The 22,328-nt window shown below is 46.5% G+C and overlaps 1 protein-coding gene across 3 annotated transcripts in view; it reads left to right on the forward strand.

Annotated features, from left to right (window-relative positions):
• Nucleotides 1–20,580: 20,580 nt before the first annotated feature.
• Nucleotides 20,581–22,328, forward strand: part of GIPC2 (GIPC PDZ domain containing family member 2) — a 72,830-nt gene continuing 71,082 nt past the window's right edge. The window contains exon 1 of one of the 3 annotated variants that reach the window (XM_073234174.1): nucleotides 20,581–21,041. In XM_073234174.1, the coding sequence (XP_073090275.1) occupies nucleotides 20,775–21,041 (267 nt within the window). In that variant the 5' untranslated portion in view covers nucleotides 20,581–20,774. The remainder of the gene's footprint in view (nucleotides 21,042–22,328) is intronic. The other 2 variants (XM_073234173.1, XM_073234175.1) reach the window with 2 other exon arrangements.

Consider the following 22,328-nt stretch of genomic DNA (forward strand, 5'->3'; position numbering starts at 1 on the left):
GCTGAAAAGCTTCTGTACAGCAAAGGACACCATCAATAGAAAAAAAAGGTACTCTACAGTATGGGAGAATATATTCATAAATGATAGATCCATTAAAGGGTTGACATCCAAAATACATAAAGAGCTCACACACCTCAACAAACAAAAATCTAATAATCCAATTAAAAATGGGCAGAGGAGCTGAACAGACAGTTCTCCAAAGAAGAAATTCAGATGGAACAGACACATGAAAAGATGCTCCTCCACATTGCTAGTCATCAGAGAAATGCAAATTAAAACCACAATGAGATACCACCTCACACCAGTAAGGATGGCTACTATCCAAAAGACAAACAAAAAATGTTGGTGAGGTTGTGGAGAAAGGGGAACCCTCCTACACTGCTGGTGGGAATGTAAATTGGTTCAACCATTGTGGAAAGCAGTTTGGAGGTTCCTCAAAAAGGTCAAAATAGAAATACCATTTGACCCAGGTATTCCACTTCTAGAATTTACCCTAAGAATGCAGCAGCCCAGTTTGAAAAAGACAGATGCATCCCTATGTTTATTGCAGCACTATTTACAATAACCAAGAAATGGAAGCAACCTAAGTGTCCATCAGTAGATGAATGGATAAAGAAGAAGTGGTACATATACACAATGGAATATTATTCAGCCATAAGAAGAAAACAAACCCTACAATTTGCAACAATATGGATGGAGCTAGATGGTATTATGCTCAGTGAAATAAGCCAGGTGGAAAATGACAAATACAAATAATTTCACTCATATGTGGAGTATAAAAACAAAGTAAAATTGAAGGAACAAAACAGCAGCAGAAACACAGAACCCAAGAATGGACTAACAGTTACCAAAGGGAAAGGGACTGGGGAGAATGGGAGAGAAGGGAGGGATAAGGGTGGGGAAAAGTAAGGGGGCCTTACGATTAGCATGTATAATGTGGGGGATGGGGGCATAGTGAGGGATGTGCAACACAGAGAAGAGAGGTAGTGATTCTACAGCATCTTAATATGCTGATGGACAGTGACTGTAATGGGGTGTGGTGGGGACTTCATGAAGGTGTGAGTCTAGTAAACATAATATTCTTCATGTAATTGTAGATTAATGATAACAAAATGAATTTAAAAAAAGAAATCTGAAAAAAAATAACTGGATTGGAAATGTATTGAACATTTAAAACTTATTTTTACTATTTAAGCCAACTTTTCTTAATCCAAAATATCTGGAATTAAAATATTCTTATTCATAATTTTGAATAATTATATATGATGTTCAGATAGCCTATTTTAAAAAGGCTTTATGAAGAGTACAGTGTTGAAGAGTACAGTGAATCATGCCATAGGAGAACTTCTCAAACACAGAACATGTACTTGACTGAGGAAATACTATGGGATATTACAGTATGTCATTGTCTTGCCTGAGGGTTTCAGCCTTGAGCAAGTTCACTATGGATTTGGTGAGACCAAGAAATGACAACAGAATATTCTTGGGCTTAAAGGGTTTATACCCGGCTTTATTCTCATGGTGGTAAATTGAACATTAGGATCACATCTCCATCCACAAGTCTGCAGGTCCCTAATCCACATCTGTCTCTGCCTCTGCCCAGAACACTGGGCAGAGCTCTTTATATAGTAACTCAGTCACTAACAGCTCGTTGCTAATGGACACGTAAGTATTAGCCTAGCAGTAGGCTTGGAATTACATCACCAAGTAGTTTAGGGTCAGATGAGGTTCCTAGCCATGGGAACTTTCATTTTCACCACAGTCATTCATTTTCATTATGACTATTGTGCAATAATAACAAATATTTCTTGATCATTTACTATGTGCTGGATACCATGCTGCCTGATTTACAAAAGTTATTTCTTGTAACGCTCATATTAACCATAAGTAAATATCTTTAAATATGAAAAATTAGCTAAGAGTGATTAAAAGATTTGCCTGAAATCACAGTTAACTACTATTATGTAATAGCATGATGACTTCAATCACATCTCTTAATCTAAAACTCATGTACTTAGTTGGTATCCTGAATAGCTTCCTTAATTTATAAGTTGTGGAAAGTATAGGAATGATACCATCTTTGTATAACATTTCCTATGGCTGATTTTTTTCCTTTTTTTTAAATATATAAAGTCACCTGAAAGGAAAGGAGCGACACATAGCAGCAATTCACCGGAGAGTTCCGCTTTATTAGGGAAAGGTGCTGGGTTATATAGGAGGGGGCATGAATTGATTGAGGTGTCACTTCTACGGGGCTGGTGGCTGTTGGCTAGGTGCTGGGATTGGGAGGGGGGCGAGAGGTGATTGGGCTTCAGGTGGCGCCAGCGGGAACTGAGGACCCTGAAGAGAAGCCGGAAGTTTGCCATCTTACTGGTGAGGACCCTTCATTCCCCCCTTTCTCCTCTATGGGTTTGTGGACGTTGCTTTCTCTCTGGCTGCTTCCTGCTGAACAGGGGCGGAGAAGGGAGTGAGGGCTTGAGGATTGGGAGGAAAGGGTTGATAGGACTCCCCGCAGTAAGGACGAGTAGATGTGGACTTCTTCAGGTTTGGAAATCAATGAAGGTTCCCTGTAACCATAGGTTGGCCAAGAGGATATGGGTGTCAGGAGCCAGGCGTCTGCGGCTATTGTTTCCAGGAACAGTTTCCATGGAGAGAGGGGTCCATCTCAGCATGTGGTGAGGAGGTCACGTGAGCGTGAGGGATCTTCTGTGGCCAGAAGCTGGTAGTTCCTGAGTAAAAGCTGGTTGAAAGCTTGATTAGACATTTTTCCGACTTGGGATTTGATGAACTTTATTATACAGGGTAAGAAGAGACAGGCGAGAAGAATGATTATTATGGGCCTGCAATGGGCCAGAGCCAGGTGAGGAAGGGGTTTGTTAGTATTGACGAGAATGGGTTGGAATTGGAAGCAGAGTGGAGACTGGAGGTAAGGTCGGTGAGTTTGGTAATGTCAGTTTCTACAATGCCGGATTCGTTGATGTAATAGCAGCACTCTTCCCAGAGGAAGACGCAGGTGCCGCCCTTCTCGGCTGTAAGCAGATCTAGAGCCTGCCGGTTTTGAAGGGTGACTTTAGCTAGTGAAGTGACCTGTCTTTGGAGAGAGGCTAGAGAATCGGCAGTGGATGTCAGGGCTCCCTCAAGTTTGGCGTTGAGATCTCTAACTGCCTATAGAGAGTGACCCAAGGCTTCTCCCGAAAACCCTGCCCCAATGGCTGAGGTGATCAAAGAGCTACTGACTATGATGGGAAGGAAAGCAGCTCTTTTTGTGCACGAGGGCAAGGGAGGTTGGAGCTCAAGGAATTCTGCCATGCTGTAAAGTGTTAACTGTGGGATTAGGGTGACGAGAATGCAGGGTGTATCGGAGTTGAGAGGCAGTGAGTTGAAAAGACTGCCATTACACTAAAAGAAGTGTCCCGGTTGTGTAAAAGTCTTAGAGCCGGAGGTAGGGGTGTAGATAGAGAGGCAGTGAAGTGCGCTGGAGGGGGGTGGAGTTGGGCTTACACAGTGGTGGATGGTGAGATTATCTGCGTATTCTGGTTCACATAGGGGTATGTCTGCCAGGGGACAGAGGGGTTGTCTTTCTGCATGGAAGGAGTAGTTGGAAATATTAAGGGGCACGGCGGCCAGCAGTGGGCGCTGTAGTGATGCGCACAAGAAACAATTGGCTGTGTTAAGGGTGTGGTTGAGAAAGATGGTGGTGTCCTGAATGAGCTGTAATGAAGAGTAGGAGAAATGGGAAGAGGGGCGGGGATAAGAAGATGAAGAGGCACTATCAAGAGTTTGGATAATGACTTTTTCGGAATGTCTGCTATCTGATGCAACTTGAGAGATCTGGGAATGAGAGGGAACATACTTTCGAGAGATATGAAGGGTACTGTGGGGGGTCGAGGACTCCCCGTAGTAAACTGAGGCTGTGACTCTGGCAGCCCATCGAGAGTCCCAGGGATCTGGGATTGATAAGGAGAATGAGCCATTGGGATATTTCATGAAACGGTTGGAGGAGTAATACTGTGGGTACTGGAAGTTACCTATGTAGTGAATGGTGCAAGACTAGTAGGGACATCTCCTGTAGGTGTCTGGCCATCGCCTGCAATAGGCTTGTTTTTGGTCATAGAGGAAGCAGAGGTAGGGAGAATAAGGGTAGCTGCTAGTGAACACTTCGGTGGAGGGAGGAAAGTGGAGGTATAAAGGCTCAGAGCAGCTTTTCAGAGGGCAGTCTGGTGTGGCAATGAGGGCAGTAACTTTTGTTTGATGCTGTGTGTAAGTCTGTCTGACTTTGAATCGCCATACAAAGGAGGCTGGGGTGGTGGGGAAGACAATAGGAATGAGGAAAAAAAGCGAGAGAGCAGTAAAGGAGGAAAAAGTCATGATTCGGGTATGGATGGCAAAGGGGGTGAACGGAATTTTGGAGGAAAGAGGACAGTAAGGTCAGGAGTCTGGAGGGAGGGAGAGTCTGTAAACTTTTGTAGGTTAAGAGATCTTTTAGGTGATGTGGGGACAGAATGGTAAGGGGTGCCCTGAATGTCAGTTTATGAGCTTCTTTCTGCAAGAGCTGTCCAGCGGCTAATGCTCGTAGGAAGGGGGCCCATCCCTGAACTGTGGGGTCTAATTGCTTGAAGATATAAGCTACTGGGGCAAAGCATATTGGCCTAGGACTCCTAGAGCTTGACTGGACCTCTCATGAATGTACAATGAGAAGGGCTTTGACAAATCAGGAAGATGGAGAGCTGGGGCTTCCACAAGGGCTTGACGGAGCTTAATGAAGGAGTGTCGGGGTGAGGAGGATAATGGTTTTTTAGGGGGGCTCTTGCTGAGGTTGTATAGGGGTCTTGCTAACAGGGTGCAGGGAGAAGTTAGGGATCTACGTTCTAAAATATCTAGCTAGGCTTAGAAAGGGCCTAGAAAGGAAAGGATTTTTGTCTTGGTTTTGGGAATGGGCAGGTCAGAGAGGAGCCATTGTCTTGGTTTTGGGAATGGGCAGGTCAGAGAGGAGCCATTTTCTGTCTAAGGTAATGGACTTTCTTTGTTGAGATAGAAGGAATCTGAGGTAAGTGATAGGAGGGGAAGAGATTTGAGCTTTGACGGGGGATACTCGGTAACTTCTGGAAGCTAGAAGGTTAAGTAGGGAGGCAGTGTCAAGTTGAGACTGTTCCCACGAGAGACTGCAGAGTAGAAGATTGTCTATGTATTATAAGGTGGACTTGGAGTGATCATGATGAAACTGTTTGAGGTCCTGAGCTAGGACCTGTCTAAAAATATGGGGACTATCTCGGAAGCTTTGTGGCAAAACTGACCAAGTGAGTTGTTTAGAATGTCTTGTGTATGGGTCCGTCCAGGTGAAGATGAAAAAATCTTGGGAGCAGGGGTCTAGAGGGATAGAAAAATGGGTCTTTGAGATCTAGGACTGAGAAGTGGGATGCTGAGGCTGTATGGATTTGTAACTAAGGGATGGATAGGGACAATGGCTATGTTGATGAGGCAAAGGTCTTGGACAAGGCGGAAAGATCCATTGGTTTTTTTAACAGCTAATATGGGGGTATGTCTTTGAGATCTAGGACTGAGAAGTGGGATGCTGAGGCTGTATGGATTTGGAACTAAGGGATGGATAGGGACAATGGCTATGTTGATGAGGTGAAGGTCTTGGACAAGGCGGAAAGATCCGTTGGTTTTTTTAACAGCTAATATGGGGGTATTAAATGGGGAGTGAGTGGGTCTGCTTGAATGATGGGTTGGAGGCCTCTGAGGGCTGAAGTGGTTAGGGGGTATTGGGCCTGACAGATATACTGAGAGGGGTCACATAATTTGATAGAGGCAGGGGGACATAGGGCCACGGAGGGGCTTGTAATGTCCCAAACTTTGGGATTTACAGGGTGTATGAGGGCAGAACTGGAGCTTTCATTGGGTAGAGGGGGGTCGTCGGCTATGAGGGCCATCAGAAAGGGAGTACTGGGGGCTGTGGGAGTGGATATAGTTATGGAAACGTGGAGGAGGGAAAGGATGTCTCGTCCTAGTAAAGGGATGGGACACTGGGGCATAACCAGGAAGGAGTGGGAGAAAGGTATGGGATTGTCTTGGATTGTGCATTAAAGGGTGGGTGGGGGGTTTAATGGGAAAATATGTTTACCTCCTACTCTGACTATAGGAGTAATGGCTGGCGTGGTAGGGCCCCGGTATTCTCACAAGACTGAGAAGGTGGCTCCTGTATCTAGGAGGAAGGAGATGGGGTGACTGTCTACTGTTAAAGTAACCCTGGGCTCCTGTTTGGTGATGGAAATGGTCAGACAAGAAGCCCCTAGGCCCCATCAATCTTCTTCTGCCAGCCCCACTACGGCGGGCTTAGGATGGGGGTTGTTTGTCCAGCCTCCCCTTCGGGTAGTTGGGCAATCAGACCCCCAGTGGCCCTTTTTGTGGCATCTGGGGCATGGGGTGGTAAGAGATCTGGGGGAGGGGCACGCCCTTGACCAATGTCCCTCTTTTCTGCACTTGAAACAAGCTCTTGGGGGGGCTTGTTTGTAGAGGGGCGCCCAGGTTGTGGTTTTATCAGCTGGGCCAACATCTGGAAATTGGCCTGATCAGCCTTTTGTTTACGGCATTCTTTCTCCTCCTCCCGCTTATGGAAGACTTTAAAGGCTACTGTTAGGATCTCAGTCTGTGGGGTAGCGGGGCCCTGTTCTAACTTTTTGAGTTTAGCTTTAATGTCGGGGTAGCTTTGAGCTAGGAAGTATGTCATAAGGACATGTCTTCTTTCAGGTGTTTCTGGGTCCAGGCTGGTATACTGTAATAGGGCTTGAGTGAGTCTGTCTAAGAACTCGGAGGGGATTTCATCTCTCTTTTGAATTATGTCTTGGAGCTTTTGAAAATTGACTACTTTACAAGCTGCCCTTTTTCAGACCTGCTATTAAGCAGGAGGCAAAAATATCTCGAGAGCGGAGACTCATGGTGGTGTTATAATTTCAGTGTGGGTCTTGTTCGGGGACAGCAGTGGGGCCAGGGGAATAGGTGGGGTCAGTCCTGTGAGTTTCAGTAGCCTGCATTTGGGCGAAGTCCTAAACTCGTCTACGCTCTTCAGGGAGGAGAGTATTGGCCAGGAGCATGAAAATGTCATGATGTGTGAGGCTGTAAGATTGGAGGGTGTATTGAAACTCCCTGATGTATGTCACGGGATCAGTGGAAAAGGAACTTAGGCGTTTCTCTAGTTGGGCTAAATCTCTTAAGGAGAAAGGGATGTGAACGCGCACACTGCCTTCGGATTTTGCTACCTCCCAGAGGGGTCGATAATTTTGGGAGGCTCTCGGGACTGAGTCTGAGGGGGACTGAAGGGTTCTGGCTCAGTCTGTGGGGGAGTGACGCAGTCTAGCCGTGCCTAGTCGAGCAGGTCCTGAAGTGCAGAAGGGGGGCAAAGAAAATAAAGAAAGATAGAATCGGACCCACATGTCGCCAGCTAGCAGCCCTGCTGCTTACTTCTGCCGCTCTAGTTGGGCTTGAACTCATGACTCTGAATTAAGAGTCCCATGCTCTACTGAGCTACAGCAGGGCTCTAGTTAATTGCTTATGGAATGCGTTGTTTTCTATTCCTGCCACATCGGCAAGTGGGGGAAGGGCATAGCTAGAAGCAGGGGCAGTGTTTCTACACATCTTCAAGGTCTCCCTATTTTCAGAGTGAGGAGTCTTGGCAAGATATGTTTTTGTGGACAGATAACTTCTAAGGACTGCACCGGTTGTTCTCTAGCTTGTGCTTTCCCATGCTGCGTTCAGACATGGGGGGAGGTGCTTTCCCATTCTCTCTACAAACATGTGAGAAGACAAAGGCGGTCCCTAACAGGGGAGAAACAGGTGATGAGGGCAAAGACGGAGGAGGCCCCTGGGACCTAGTTAAAGGGGGGCTGAAAGGCTCAGGCTTAATCTGCAGGGAATGAAGGTGGAGGAGGTGAGATGGGGGAGGAGATGGTTGGGGAGGAAGGGAGAAGGGCTGTTGTAGGAGAAGAAGGGGAAGGGAGTGAACAGGAGGCTTCTGCGGGGGCGGCGGCTTGCAGGCTAGGAGAACTTGGGAGGGGGCGGGGAGAGGAGGAGGCAGAAAGCTTCGATATAGGGAATCTCCTTCCATTTTTTCAGGCGCTGGCAGTAGTTAAAGAGATTGCGAGTGATGTTAGGATCAAGAGTTCCCCCTGCAGGCCATTGGTTTTTATTGTCTAGGGGGTATGTCGGCCAATCTTGGGAGCAATATTTACGGAGAAGTTTTGGTTTTATATCAGGCATCAGGGAGAGGGTAGCCAGATACTTAAGCAGGCATTCAAGAGGTGAACTTTCAGGGAGGGATGAGGAGGCTCCCATGGCTAAAGGACAGAGAAGGAGACAAACAGGGGAAGACGAACGGAGATCCTCGGACTGGAAGCAGACCACAAGGAGACAAAGGGCGTCCCCGATGATCCTTGGTGGTCTGCGGAAACTCGTATACGAGTCGGAATTTCTTGGAAAGTGTGGGTCGTCACCCAGACTTCCCTAAGAAGGCAGAGTGCCGGAGTCTCGAGGTACCTAGCGCTAGGCATTTTCGGCGGACGGAACAGAAGGAGGAGGGGGGGGAAAGGGAGCGTTCTCATCCACAAAGGAGTCACCTCATTTATGGCTGTTGGAGGGGGGTGCCTGAGAGTCAGCCGCAGCCGTGAAGGCCTGAGGCGGGGATTTATGACTGTCGGAGGAGGGGCCTGAGCGTCCGCCGCAGCCGTAAAGGCTTGAGGCGGGGATTTATGGCTGTTTGGGGAGGGGCCTGAGGGTCCGCCGCAGCCTTGAAAGCCTGAGGCGGGGAGAGTTCCCTCCTCATCCCCGAGCGTCAGGGCCTTGCCAGACGATCACGGTCAATGGCACTGCGATAGCTCGGGGAAGAGTGGCCCACCCCGGGGAAATTTTGCTTAAAAACTTTCAGCACTGATGGAAGGGATGGTGAATGCGTTTGACTGTCGGAGGAGGGGCCTGAGCGTCTGCCACAGCCGTAAAGGCTTGAGGCGGGGATTTATGGCTTTTGGAGGAGGGGCCTGAGGGTCCGCCGCAGCCGTGAAGGCCTGAGGCGGGGAGCATTCCCTCCTCATCCCCGAGCGTCAGGGCCTTGCCGGACGATCACGGTCAATGGCACTGCGATAGCTCGGGAAAGAGTGGCCCACTCCGGGGGGAAAACTTACCTAAAGGCCAGAGAAGAGTGGTGAGTGTGATGAGCCAGTGCCAGAAAAAGAGGACGAGGGCAAGCTGCTGCTGGTGTCGGGGGAAGACGGGGCCCAGTTGGGGTGTCCCGTCTCCCGGGTTTCGGCACCAATGAAAGGAAAGGAGCGACACATAGCAGCAATTCACCGGAGAGTTCCGCTTTATTAGGGAAAGGTGCTGGGTTATATAGGAAGGGGCATGAATTGATTGAGGTGTCACTTCTACGGGGCTGGTGGCTGTTGGCTAGGTGCTGGGATTGGGAGGGGGGCGAGAGGTGATTGGGCTTCAGGTGGCGCCAGCGGGAACTGAGGACCCTGAAGAGAAGCCGGAAGTTTGCCATCTTACTGGTGAGGACCCTTCATCACCAATTCTATTTTACTTGACTTTTGAAGGGAAAGTGGAAAGTATGATGCCCACTTCAAAATTCCATTTGGGTTTTCAGGTTATGTCTATGCCATGTAAATCAACATTCTCTGCATTCTGTCTGGTGGATATAAGCTTCAGCCTTGTCTCTGCTAAACTTACAGCCAAACCTAAATATGTTACCTTAAATTATTGAAGTTATAGTGAGACAGGGACCATGGGTGTAGTCAGAGTAGGGTGAAAGCCTCTGGAAAGAGCAAAGCAGGATAATTACAGTTAGAGCAATGTAACTACATGCAAGGAAACCCCTACCAAAACTGTTAAACATTAAGCTCAAGTCATTCTTCAGTGATTTTAATTAATATTCCCCAGATAAAGAAGAGTAGCACATGTTTTTATTATACTAATCATTTGTAATCATGTGTAAGATTGACCTTAGCATGCTAAAGGCCCAGGCCTATGTGCTGTCTTTCCTCCTTCAGACCTGATGAGGTGATTTGCAATCTGGGCAATTAATGGCAAGTAAGCCCAGGCATAAACAACATAGTAAAAGGCAGGAAGGCTTCTACCTTAAAGATAAGATTGTATTTTAATACCCAAGAAGTTAAGAAGTAAGATTCTTAACTTACTCTTTAGCAAACAATACCTCAGCCACCTTTGGGGCTGGGCAGGTGGCCTTGTTTGATATGTTCCCAGACCAAGATGCTGGGATCTCAGGGAGAAATCAGTGTAGGAAGTTCCTTGTGTTAAGTTAATTCTGAATATTCAGGGACCACTTAACAAGTCCACACCCCTAAGCTTTTTTTCACATTCCCAAAATTCCTCAACTGCCTATAAAACCCCTAGACAACGCCCCACTACAGGCTCTTTTGTCCCCTCCTAGTGTGAGCCAGGAGCTCTGTCCTCTCACTGTATCTCTAAATAAAAGCCTCTCACTGGCTCTCCCACCTTGGGTGTTTGCTAAGTTCATTCTCTGACTCTGCAAACAAGAACCTCAGCATCAATAGTGTAATGACTAGTTTTCAGATCAAATTGTTTACTTAAGAAACATTCTGGGTAAATTCAGTCTTCTAATTTTAATTACCAAAATGTGGCAAAATGTTTTTGGATATCATTATTAATATAATTTTTCCAGTAAAACTGAGGAACAAAATGAAAAATATTTGGCTGTGTTTGAGGACCTAATATTTGCATGTATTTCAAGTTTAAAATGGAGCAATTGGAGACAATTATCTCAGCACCAGCTAATAACTCTGAGTTGTGGACAATCTTTCACGTTTTCTCTCCCCCAGCAGATGGAATAGTAGAGTGACCCCAGATTTCGTATTTTTGATGTGTAATACAATTTTTCCAGAATTTCTATTCTTAGATATTTTACCTTAGAAGAGTTATATTGTCTTTGCCCTATCTTGACCTTAAATCATTGTAAGAATTATATTCAAAAGGTTAAAGTTACTGTTTTCATTGAAAATATTTATTTTACTTTATCTGCTATTTTGGGTTCTGTATAAAGGAAGTTATTTGCCCTACTCTGAAAGAGTCTTCAAAGGCTCATATGTCAACCAATTACTACTACTACTATTTTCAGTTTTGTTTACAGTTCTTGAATGATTAAAATATGTGACTTTTGAATGTAGCTGCTTTCTAAACCCCATGCAGCTCTTCCATATTTATGTTACTGTAGAATAACTTACATCAAATTAGTTTATTGTTAACATCTGTTCATGGCTCTTTACTGTTTTATTTACCATAAACTTTGACATGCAGAATGACTTGTACTGTATGCCAAAATGTTTCCTGGACTATTCATGGATGAGATAATGCACATCAAATACTGAGCACTAAGCCAGACACACAGTAGGTGCTCACTGAGTGTCTTATTAGTTAGTTACTTATTACTAACTTTATTCTTCTCACCATATGGCTTCACCTCCTTTTCCTCTTCCCACTTTCAAGTTCTCTATTTCCAATTATTCCTAACAAAATTTACTTGAATTTCAGATAAATAAGAGTTATTTTCTTGCCCATCTGTCATCTTCAGTTGTTCATTGTTGCCATGCAACTATAAAACATGCTATCTTTACTTCCAGGGAAAACTGCTTATGGCTTAACAAATTCTATGTTTATTTTCTCCCAAGTATTTGCTTACTAGACACATGTGTAACTGGGGTGGGGAGGGGAAGGGTATTGAAGGGGGTGTGCAGTGTGTGTTTTTCAGAACTCCTTATGTTACATGTTATAATTAGAGGCTCTATTTGCTGGGAAAAGCAAATTAGTAAATTTATTTTATGACTACATGTTTTCTTATCAATAAGGTAATATTGCTTTTGGCAGACATGCAAGGTTATCTTAATTGTAGAATTTTTTAATGAGTCATTCATATGCAATTTTATATAAAGTTGATACTTTTAGGTTGTTAGAAACACCAAACGCTACTGAGTGGAAATATTACAGATTAATAAACTGGGTTGAACTGTGAGCCTAGATGTAAAATGAAGACTTAATACTTTTGATTAATTGAAGTTAATTCATTTATCTTAGGTAGTTACAAAGGTCAATTTATTCTATCCAATCATATTTACTGGTAACTATTACATGCATAATACAATGTGAGAATCTATAAAGGATACCAAAGAGGAATATGAAACATGGTTTCCACCATGAAGGCACTGTCTGGTTAGGTAGACAGTTTACTATACATGAAAAAAGTCAGCATATATACAACTGCAAAACTGTGAAAAAGAACTATTTCTAGTGCAACAAATGCGCATTAGGAATTCAGGAAAAGGGATTAGGAAGGCTGGTGTGCCAACCTCTCCAGATCTAACCATCACCTTTTTAAAGTTATTCTGGCAGGCATCTTCAGCCTGGGCCATATCAGCAGACTCTCTTCCCTCTGGCATCTGGTTTGGTTCATTGTTGAGTGTGGGTAGGTAATCTGAGGGAGGGAGGAGGATGAGGTCAGGGTAGGCACATCTGTGGGGCCTGGGGCAAGAGTACAAATTGAGGCCCCAACACCATATCCTAATTATTGGAAACTTATCACTTAAAAATAAATTGTCAAATAATATATGTTCTATCCTCCTATTTTGACCAATATGTTTTCACAATGATCTGAAAAGCCAAATTCAAATTTAGAGTTCCCCAGTTCATCAGAGTTTCCCTACTGGAATGTAGGGACAACATGGGCAGAAACAGGTCTTTGCCTGCAGCCTATGCCATTCTTTTCCTACCCAGCTGTTTCACTCTGCAAACACACCGCCCCAACCCCCTTCACAGAGCTGATCCTTGACCACCCACCAGGTATTGGGTTTTGCATACCAGTGGTGCTGGCTCCTTGGTGCCTGGGAAAGTCTTTGCAATTTCTGAAAGCAGACTTGAGGCCACTTGGGCAGGGAAATCCAGGAACCCTGTGGATAAAATTGCAATATTTCCAGAATTTCTCACCTGGCTTTAGTGCATCCCCAAACACTAGGTGTTTCCAAGGGGTGGAGAGAAGTAGTCCATCTCCATATCAAAATATAATTGTAAGGGCAAGCAAGGGCTTATCTGGACCAGAGAGGTTTGGTGAGGGTCTCTTCTTTTGCAGCCAGGCTGCGAGAGACACGGGGAGCAGAAGTGGACTGCTTGTAAGAAATAAATGGGTTTCTCCCACTTTATCTCTCCCTTGGACTGATTTTGGTTTCAAAGATATTTTGCCCTGGGATTTACCTCCTGGAGTTACATCTGCATGTAGTTGGCAGGACCTCTGACCCTGAAATCTGTCTACGTGGGTGCAACACTTGGGTGTGTTGCCTGCCTCTAGAGATTGTGGAGAGATGCCTGGAATGCCCCCTGTCGATAGTGGGGAGGCCCCAGTGGCTGCAGCAGTAGAGGGTGCAGCTTCACCCAGATTTGGGAAGGTGTGCAGACACCGGAAGCTGCAGAATTAGCACTCCATGAGATAGAAGACTGCTTAGTAGCCCTGAGTGGCCGAGTAGCAGCTGGAATTATGGGATCTCTTTTCCTTGATGTTGTGGAAAGTGTTATTGAGGAGAGAGAGAGAGAGAGAATTATTGAGGAGAGAGAGAGACTTCAGCAGGAGAGAGAAACACTTAAGCACTGCTTGGAGGAGCTGGGCAATGACCTATGGAATGCCTTTAAGGAAGAGAGACAGTTATTGAAAAGAGAGGTCATGCTCCTGGAAGATTATGTAGCAGTAGTGAGGTGAGAGACAGCAGGAGAAGCTGCGTTGCAGGAGGTCATGGAGGACGGGGAGAAAAGAGCAGTGCCTTCAGCCCAGGAGATGATAGAGGGGATGTTAGGAGAGATGAGGGGGTGGGGCCTAGGGCTGATCTGTTGCCCAGGCCACTGCCCAAGGCACCAGTCTCTCCTGTATTAAAGACCTGCCTGGTTGTAATTAAGAAAATAATAATGCAACAACCAGAGGCTTCTCAGAGGAAGGAGCCACCCCACCTACCAGTTTGTGGAGCGTTCCATGCTCCGCCCCTGTGCTCAGGACATGAGTGTCTGGTATCCGCAGATGCCACTGGAACCTCTGCCTACGTGGCTTTTGTGTCTCGGGTATGGGGGCGGAAAACATTGTTATGTAGGGTTCTGAAATGGGTAGACTGGCTTCCCTGACAAATCACCCTTCTCTCTGGCATTGGTTGCAAAGTGCCCATCACATCTCAGGGAATCAGGCACTTCTGGATTGGCTGACAGCAGCTGTCAGGGCAGTTTGGCATAATCAGGGGGATTTCCCATACTTACCCACTAGCTGAAAAACATATGCAGAGCTCCAGTAGGTATTATGGGAATTCAGCATGAAAAATATCTATAATATGGATCCCCAGGGCCCTGATGAGGAGTTGTTCACCATAGGAATGAGAAATCTGGTGCTTCATACAGCTGCCCTTCTCTCTTTAAGTTCCTAGTGACTATTTTTGCCCCCCACGTAGGGCAACCCATAAGTGAGGCTACTTGTACTTTAGCAGATCTAGGGGAGATTGAAACAATAAGAGCACAGAAGAAAATATGGGTTATGACTGAAAAGGAGAGGTGCAAAGGACCCCATGAAGGTCTGGAGGGCCCAGATGTGGGTTGATTTGATAAAGGCTGGGATAGTGAAAGAAAAACTTGATGGGCAGTCCAATAGGTTCTTGTTAGAACTGTAGTACCAATTAAAGCCAGAGCAGCAGTTCCAGCCACTGAGGTCCAGGACACGGAAGCCAGAGTGAAAGCCCCATGTCTGGTCTGTGTCCTTGCAAGATTTCCTGGGGGACAGTACTCATACTCCTCCTGGGCCCTCACCTCCACAAGATGATGATTGGGCATTGTGGTTCAAGTGAGGGAGGTGTCAAAGTCCCCACCTTGGGGGACATGGTGGGGATCAGAGGCCACATGTAGAATTAGCAACTCATTGGTCCCCTGTGAATGTACAACATGTGCTGGTGCTGGTGGACACAGGAGCTAAGTGTTCTCTGATTCATGGCAACCCTGAGCATTTTTCCAGGACCCCTGCTGTGATAGATGGCTGGGAGTAAGGCAATTAGAGTGAAGAAAGCCCAAATCCCATTGGGCTTTTCCCCCAAAGGAGTATACTGTGTACATTGCTCCCTTCCTTGAATATATCTTTGGGGTAGATATCCTGCAGGTCCTGTAGTTACAGACCACTGCAAGTGAGTTCAGACTGAGGGTATGTGTGGTAAAGGCAGTTCTGAGGGGACATGCTAAGCAGCCACCTGTAGCTCTGCCTGTACCTCGGTGAGTGATAAATACTAAACAGTATAAATTGCTTGGGGGGCACAAAGAAATTGGAGAAACTCTACAGGAGTTGGAGAAAGTGGGCATTATAAAGTCCATTAAGAGTCCTTTTAATTCCCCAGTGTGGCCAGTGAAAAAGCCAGACAGCTCCTGGCCTATGACTGTGGACTACAGGGAATTGAATAAAGCCACACCCCCTTTGCATGCTGCTGTCCCCTCCCTAGTAGCCCTTATGGACACACTCAGTCATGAACTAGGGACATATCATTATGTTGTGGACCTTTCTAATGCTTTCTTCTCTATTGACATAGCAAAGGAAAGTCAGGAAAGAAAGGAAAGTTTGCTTTCATGTGGAAGGCTGGCAGTGAACATTCACTGTGCTTCCACGGGGATGCCTCCACAGTCCCACCATCTGTCATGGACTTGTAGCCCAGGACTTGGCCACATGGAAGAAACTGCAAATGGTGCGGCTGTATCACTACATTGATTATATTATGCTCACGTCTGATTCTCTTTCAGATTTAGAGGGGGCAGTTCCTAGACTGCTGTAACATCTACAGGAGAAAGGATGGGCTGTGAATAGCACCAAAGTTTAGGGGCCTGGTTTGTCTCTAAAATTCTTGGGGGCTGTCTGGTTGGGTAAAACTTAAGTTATTCCTGAAGCAGTCACAGACAAGGTCCAGGCTTTCCCTACCCCTACCACTGCGGCATTCTTACAAGAGTTTTTGGGTCTTTTGGGCTACTGGAGAGTGTTTATCCTGAATCCCTTATACTGGTTGGTATGAAAGGGCATGAGGTGGGCCTGGGATGAGACATGTGCAGCTGCTTTTACTGCTGCTAAGTGAGCAGTCAAGGCTGTACAGACCTTGAGTGTAAATGGACTCATCAAGGCCCTGTGAGTTAATGTTCATGCAACCAAAGACAGTTATGGATGGGGTCTTTGGCAGCAGCTTGAACGGACATGCCAACCTATTGGATTCTGGTCACAACTATGGAAGGGAGCAGATGTTCAGTACACTTTGATAGAGAAGCAACTGGCTGCTGTGTATCACGCATTGCTGGCTATAGAGCCATCACTGCAACAGCTCTGACCAAGGTAATAACCACCTATTCCATTGCGGGGTGGATGTGAGACTGGACCCAAAGACCATGTAGTGGCATGGCACAGAAGCCTACACTGGCCAAATGGGGTGCATATTTACAGTAGTGTAGTGCTCTCTCTACTAGCCCTTTAAGTGGAGAACTCCAATGCTTATTGGGGCCAGTGATCTATACCAGTGGAAAGCAGGAAGAACCAGCTCTTGAGTCATTGGTAGATGAGAGCCCTTATCAGTAGAGAAAAGCCCTTATATCTAAAGATGCTTGGTATATAGACAGCTCCAGTCAAAGGCAGCCTCCGAAGTGGAGGGCTGTGGCTTTCCATCCTAAGACTGAGACAATATGGATGGAGGATGGAGAGGCGAAGAGCAGCCAATGGGCTGAGTTGTGGGCAGTATGGCTCACAATCACCCAGGAGCACCCTCAGTAGTTGTCTGCACAGACAGCTGAGCTGTCTATCAGAGCTTGACCCTGTGGCTACTAGCACAGTACCATGCCAACTGGATGGATGGTCACTAGCCTCTGTGGGGTAAGAGTTGTGGCAAGACCTATGAGCCTCTGGTCAGACTAAGACAGTTATTGCATGTCATGTGACTGGCCATTTGTCTTTGGCATCCCCAGGGAATGATGAAGGAGATATACTGGCCCAGATGCATTGGCTAGAAGGAAAGCCTGCATCTGATGTGGCCCAATTGTTACATCAGTGTTTGTTGCACATGGGACAAAAGACAATGTGGGCTGTAGATCATAGGTGGGGTTTGCCATTGACCTTTGAAGAAGTCAGCAGAGTCCAGAAGGAGAGCCTTTTGTGCTCTAAGAGGGACTTAAACTGAGTCCTGCAGCAACATGGGACAATAATAAAGGGACTGATACCCCTTGTCAGGTGGCAAATAGACTGTATTGGGCCTTTGCCGATAGCAGAGGGATATCAGTATGCCATGACTTGTATTGGGCCTTTGCCGATAGCAGAGGGATATCAGTATGCCATGACTTGTATGGACACAGCTACTGGCCTGTTGGTTGCTTTTCCTGTACCTCATGAAGATCAGCCAACCACCAAAAGGGGCGTAGGGCCTCTCTTTGCAGCCTATGGCCAGCTGCAGGTGATTCAGAGCTATCATGGCACCCACTTTACTGGACATGCGTTACAAGGATGGGTGCAGCAATTAGGAATAAAGTGGAAGTTTCATGTACCATATAACCCTACCAGGGCAGGCATTATAGAGAAATACAATGGTTTGTTGAAATATGGTCTGAAGTCAGACACCAATAGTCGATGGGGCTGGTCTGTTCGCTTACCTACAGTGCTACAGCTTTTGAACGAGAAGCCCTGAAAAGGAGCCTTGAGCCCTGTGCATATGCTAACACACATTAGTGCCTCACCTATACAACTGTATGTGCAAACCAAAGAGGAGTTATTGAAGCCCGGATATGGCGAGCAGAGCAACATCCTGCTGCCAGCTGCAACTGCATTACATGCTGGAGACACTGTTGAGGGGACGTGGCCCTGGATATTTCAACACATGGACTGGCGATGGCTGCGCCTTCTGGCACCTTGGGTAAAAGGCCTGGAAGCTGGCCTCATGTGTATTCCTCGTGTGGCCCCCAAAGATCACGGTAGTGTACCCAAAACGTCCAGGAAGTAAGAGAATCTTACAGGGAAGTTTTATCTTTATGGCCAGTGCATGTACCTCCTGTAGCCCTATATATTGACCCATCTGTAACTCCCGAGGAGGGTGAAAGTCTGGTATACTAGATCAGGATGAGATCCCATTCCTGCCACTGTTTTATCACAGGACCACTCTTGCGTGCATCCTACCTGATGCACAAGATTTGCCTATGCTGGTGCCATTAAAACACATATCTTGTCAGCCTTAAGGTTGTTATTTTCTACAGTCCCTGCCACCTGGGTTCGCTGCCTGGCTGCAGCTGCCGCATGATAATTGCTCTGACCTCCCTACCGGTTCAGCTACTGACTGCCTGTGGAATGGGTGACCTAAGGACTTTTCTGCCTAGAACTTTTAACCTAGCTGAATCCTCCGGCTTGAGGATTATCATGATTTTATTGCTGTTGCTATTGTATGTTATTATTCTGGTTACAATGCTCCAGTTTTTTTCACCCAGGGGCTATTGTGGAAGATGGGGAATGAGTAGATTGTAAGGTAAGATTTCTGGAGGGGTGCACTGTGGGTAAAATTGCAGTATTTCCAGAATCTCTCATCTGGCTTTAGTGCATCCCCACACAATAGGTGCTTCCAAGGGGTGGAGAGAAGTAGTCCATCTCCATATCAATAGGTAATTGCAAGGGCAAGCAAGGGCTTATCTGGACCAGAGAGGTTGGGTGGGAGTCTCTTCTTCTGCAGCCAGGCTGCGAGAGACACAGGGAGCAGAAGTGGACTGCTTGTAAGAAATAAATGGGTTTCTCCCACTTTATTTCTCCCTTTGACTGATTTTACCTTGGGATTTCCCCCCAGAGTTATAATCCCTAATGCTATAGTGATAATGTACCTGTCATATACCCTTTGATAGTTCACTTCTCTTCCTAGTTTTCTTTAATCAAACCTCATTGAGTTTTTTATTCAGACAGTGTATTATGAAATTATTTAGCTTTTACTTGATGGCAATATATCATTTGCTTTTTAGGTTTTCTCTACTATTCTCCTATTAGCCCAAGACAACTAAAGGAATACTATTTAGTTCTACAGCAGTTGCAACATCAAGGCAAATTGGAGCCCTGAGATCCTGTAGCAGTATTCTGTTTTCAGGGAGTATGAACCAGAATGTGTTCATATTAATTGTTTAAGTCAAATAAACATAAAAGAAAATTTGTAAAGTTATCCTAAAGTATTAGTAGGCTCCTATTCCTTCCCCTAGTACTTCTGCTAACCTTACTTTGAGAAATGTGGATTTTCAAGACCAAATTGATGTGAGAAGTGAGGAAAAAAGAAAAAGCTTGGTATGATGACTCCATGCTGTCTGGTCTGGTACATTGAGTAAACAATCCTATTTACTGAAATTAAGAGAGAAAAACAAAAAGAGAAGAAAAGATGCTTTCAGGAGAAAGGATGAGTTTGTACAATCTCAACTTGAGTTTCCTGCAGTATGTTCCCTTTCTGGTAGACTGAGCTGCAGACACAAATTTGGAGATCAACAACACCTCCTGAAAAGAAGACAATAGATGTGGTCATTCAGGAATAGTGTGCACAGTAAGAGAAGATGTCTGGGGAAAAGTAGTCTAAGAGAACATCATTCCTGGAGAATAGCAGTTAGGAAAGGGAGAGGTAAGGAGGTCAAAACAGGAGTGATTTAAGAATGAAATGGTCAATGCAATCAGATACTCTAAAAGGTTAAGATAAAGATTGAAAAGAGTTAATCATGTATTTGATGATTAAGAAGTGCTGAGCACGGTAGGAATGATTTCAGTGGAGTGTGGGGGCAAAGTCCGATGCCAGCAGTCTAAGAGCAAAGGGGAAGTAAGGAAACAGCTAATAATTGAAGACTGTTTTACTTTGTTGGGAAAATGCAGCTTTGAGACGTCTGCAGGGATGGAGGACTTGAAAGCAACGTAAAATATTTGACTTATGACTATTATGGGGTGGGGACAAAGAAGAGTCAACAAGTAGTTTAAATAAGAGATTTTGAGTGAAGAGACCAGATCAAGGGGCAAATAAAAAGATTTCTTCAGAGTTTGGAGAAGGCAGGTGTGATTACAGACAAGGGATGGGGAACTGAGGGAGCTCACATGTTACACTGAATGGCCTTAATTTTCTCTGAGAATAGGAGGCAGGGTCCTACAGATGTGGAGCAAAGGACCTGGGAGAGTCTTGAACGTTTGGGAGAGAAAGCTGGATTACCGAGGTGCCGAGGGCTGGCCGAAGGTGGCCACAATCTCAAAACTTTCCCTTCCCATTCTCCTCGGCAGAGTGTAATATGAAGATGAAGGTTGACTTCTACTTAAACCCAATCCCCAGTGGCCTAGACCTAGGGACATGAAGACGTGAAGCCCAAGCGTGAGAGGGTGCCTACCACCCGTTTATGAAAAGCACCAGCAGAGCCGGCCGGAGTATTGGTATTCTGAAGGCGTGTGTTCTGTAGCTTCAGCATCCCGAGGCTTTCACGGAAATCGAGTCATTTTACAAGGAGGGTACAGAAGCCAGGAGATGAGAGGCGGGAACGCCCAGGTGCATCCGGAGGGCGGGCAGATAGTTGCCCCAGGTCCAGGTGCCGCGCCCCCGAGTGGAGGGGCCCTGGCCCCGCTCCGCCAGGCGGAAGCGCCTCTGCCATTGGCCCGACGGCCGCTTTTACCTGCGCTGGGCCCGCGGCCCGAGCGCAAAGTCCGCGGCGCCGGGTCCAGGAGGCGGCGGTCGGCAGCGCAGATGGGCCCCCGCCCTCGGCCAGGCAAGATGCCGCTGGGGCTGCGGAGAAAGAAGCAAGCCAAGTCCCAGGAGGCCGCCCGGCTGGTGGGGGCAGAGCGGGCGGGCGCGCGTGGCAGCAGCCCCCCGGGCCCCGCGGTTGCCACTCGCGTGCTGGTTTTCCACACGCAACTGGCGCACGGCAGCGCCACGGGCAGAGTGGAGGATTTCTCCAGCATCCAGGAGCTCTACGACAAGATCGCGGGCGTGTTTGAGATCTCGCCGTCCGAGGTAAGGGCCAGGAGCGCGCCCGCTTCCCGCCTCCCGCGCGCCCCGCGGCTTTAAATTGGCCCCAAAGGCTTCGGATGCGGGGTGGAATACGCCGGGAGCGCAGCTGGGCAGGTGAGAGGGCCTCACGCGGAGGGGAAAACGTAAGCCCCAGGACCTCCTTGCTCGGAGATGCAGCTTCTGGGAAGCAGGGGCTACCTTTCTTCCTTCTGCGGTGAGTCGGCCCGAGCAACACCCGAATCAGCCATTCGGGGCGTGAGAACCCTCCCTGTGTCGGGGTCTGGCTGGGCAAATGCCCTCCACCTCACCAGGACTGCCAGATCACCCTGATTGGGCCATACAGCACGAAGTGCAGCCGTAAGTGCACTCCCTCGAGGAGGGAGTGATTTCCTGGGATCTGATGTGCACTTTATTATCACTGCCTCAAGGCGGGCTGCACTGTCAGGGAAACCAGCTTTCCCATCTCTAATCCAGACTGAGCAAGTTAATGCCCTTCACCTCACCAGGACTACTCTCTGGCTTTCTGTGAAGGGGTGAGAGGGCCACGCCGAGCATATTCCAAATTAAAGACGGCGTGGGTGGTGGGGCCGTGAAGAAAAGGAAGTGCTTTCCAGGTGGTATACCAAACTGAGGCCCACTTTGCCCTTTATATGCCTTGTCCTCCACCAATGCCAGACACCCTTTCGTGGTATTTCCAAGAAGTTTATTATGTCAAGGGTAGGTAACTCAAGAGAAACATACTTAGTTACGTGGGACCAGTTAACAAAACTTTAAGAGGGGAAATCAGCTCTAAATTTTACACCATATCCTTGAAAAATAATTGAAATTTGCTTTGATGAGATTGACTGCATGTGTTTGATATAGGTGTGGTTTTGAAAGCACTAGTTTATGTGACCACTTTAATATATGCCTTCCCAAGCGAACTATAAATGTAAGAATGAGAAGTTAGCTCAAGAAAATATTTTGTCCACATTGCAAGGAAAAGCACAAGATATTGTTGTCCTGGACTCCAGGGAGGGCAGAGTGCTGCTGCCTTTGAGTAGCACAATAGGCATTTGGATATCTTCCTTTAATGTTTATCATTTCTGTTCAGTGAAACTGCTGAAGTCAAGGCAGACTTCCCAGAGGAGATGAAGAGCACTTGGAGAGTAAAACCTTTTGTTCTTCCAGGGTTTGCAGGCACTGAGGGGCAAATCACAAACCCATTTTGTGAGTTATTTATATTGATATAGAGTAGTAACAATTATAATATTCCATGTTCTAATAGGACTTTTCCATTCAGAAGGCACT

This window comes from Manis javanica, chromosome 4 (genome assembly GCF_040802235.1).
Source record: "Manis javanica isolate MJ-LG chromosome 4, MJ_LKY, whole genome shotgun sequence".
Classification (NCBI taxonomy): Eukaryota; Metazoa; Chordata; class Mammalia; order Pholidota; family Manidae; genus Manis; species Manis javanica.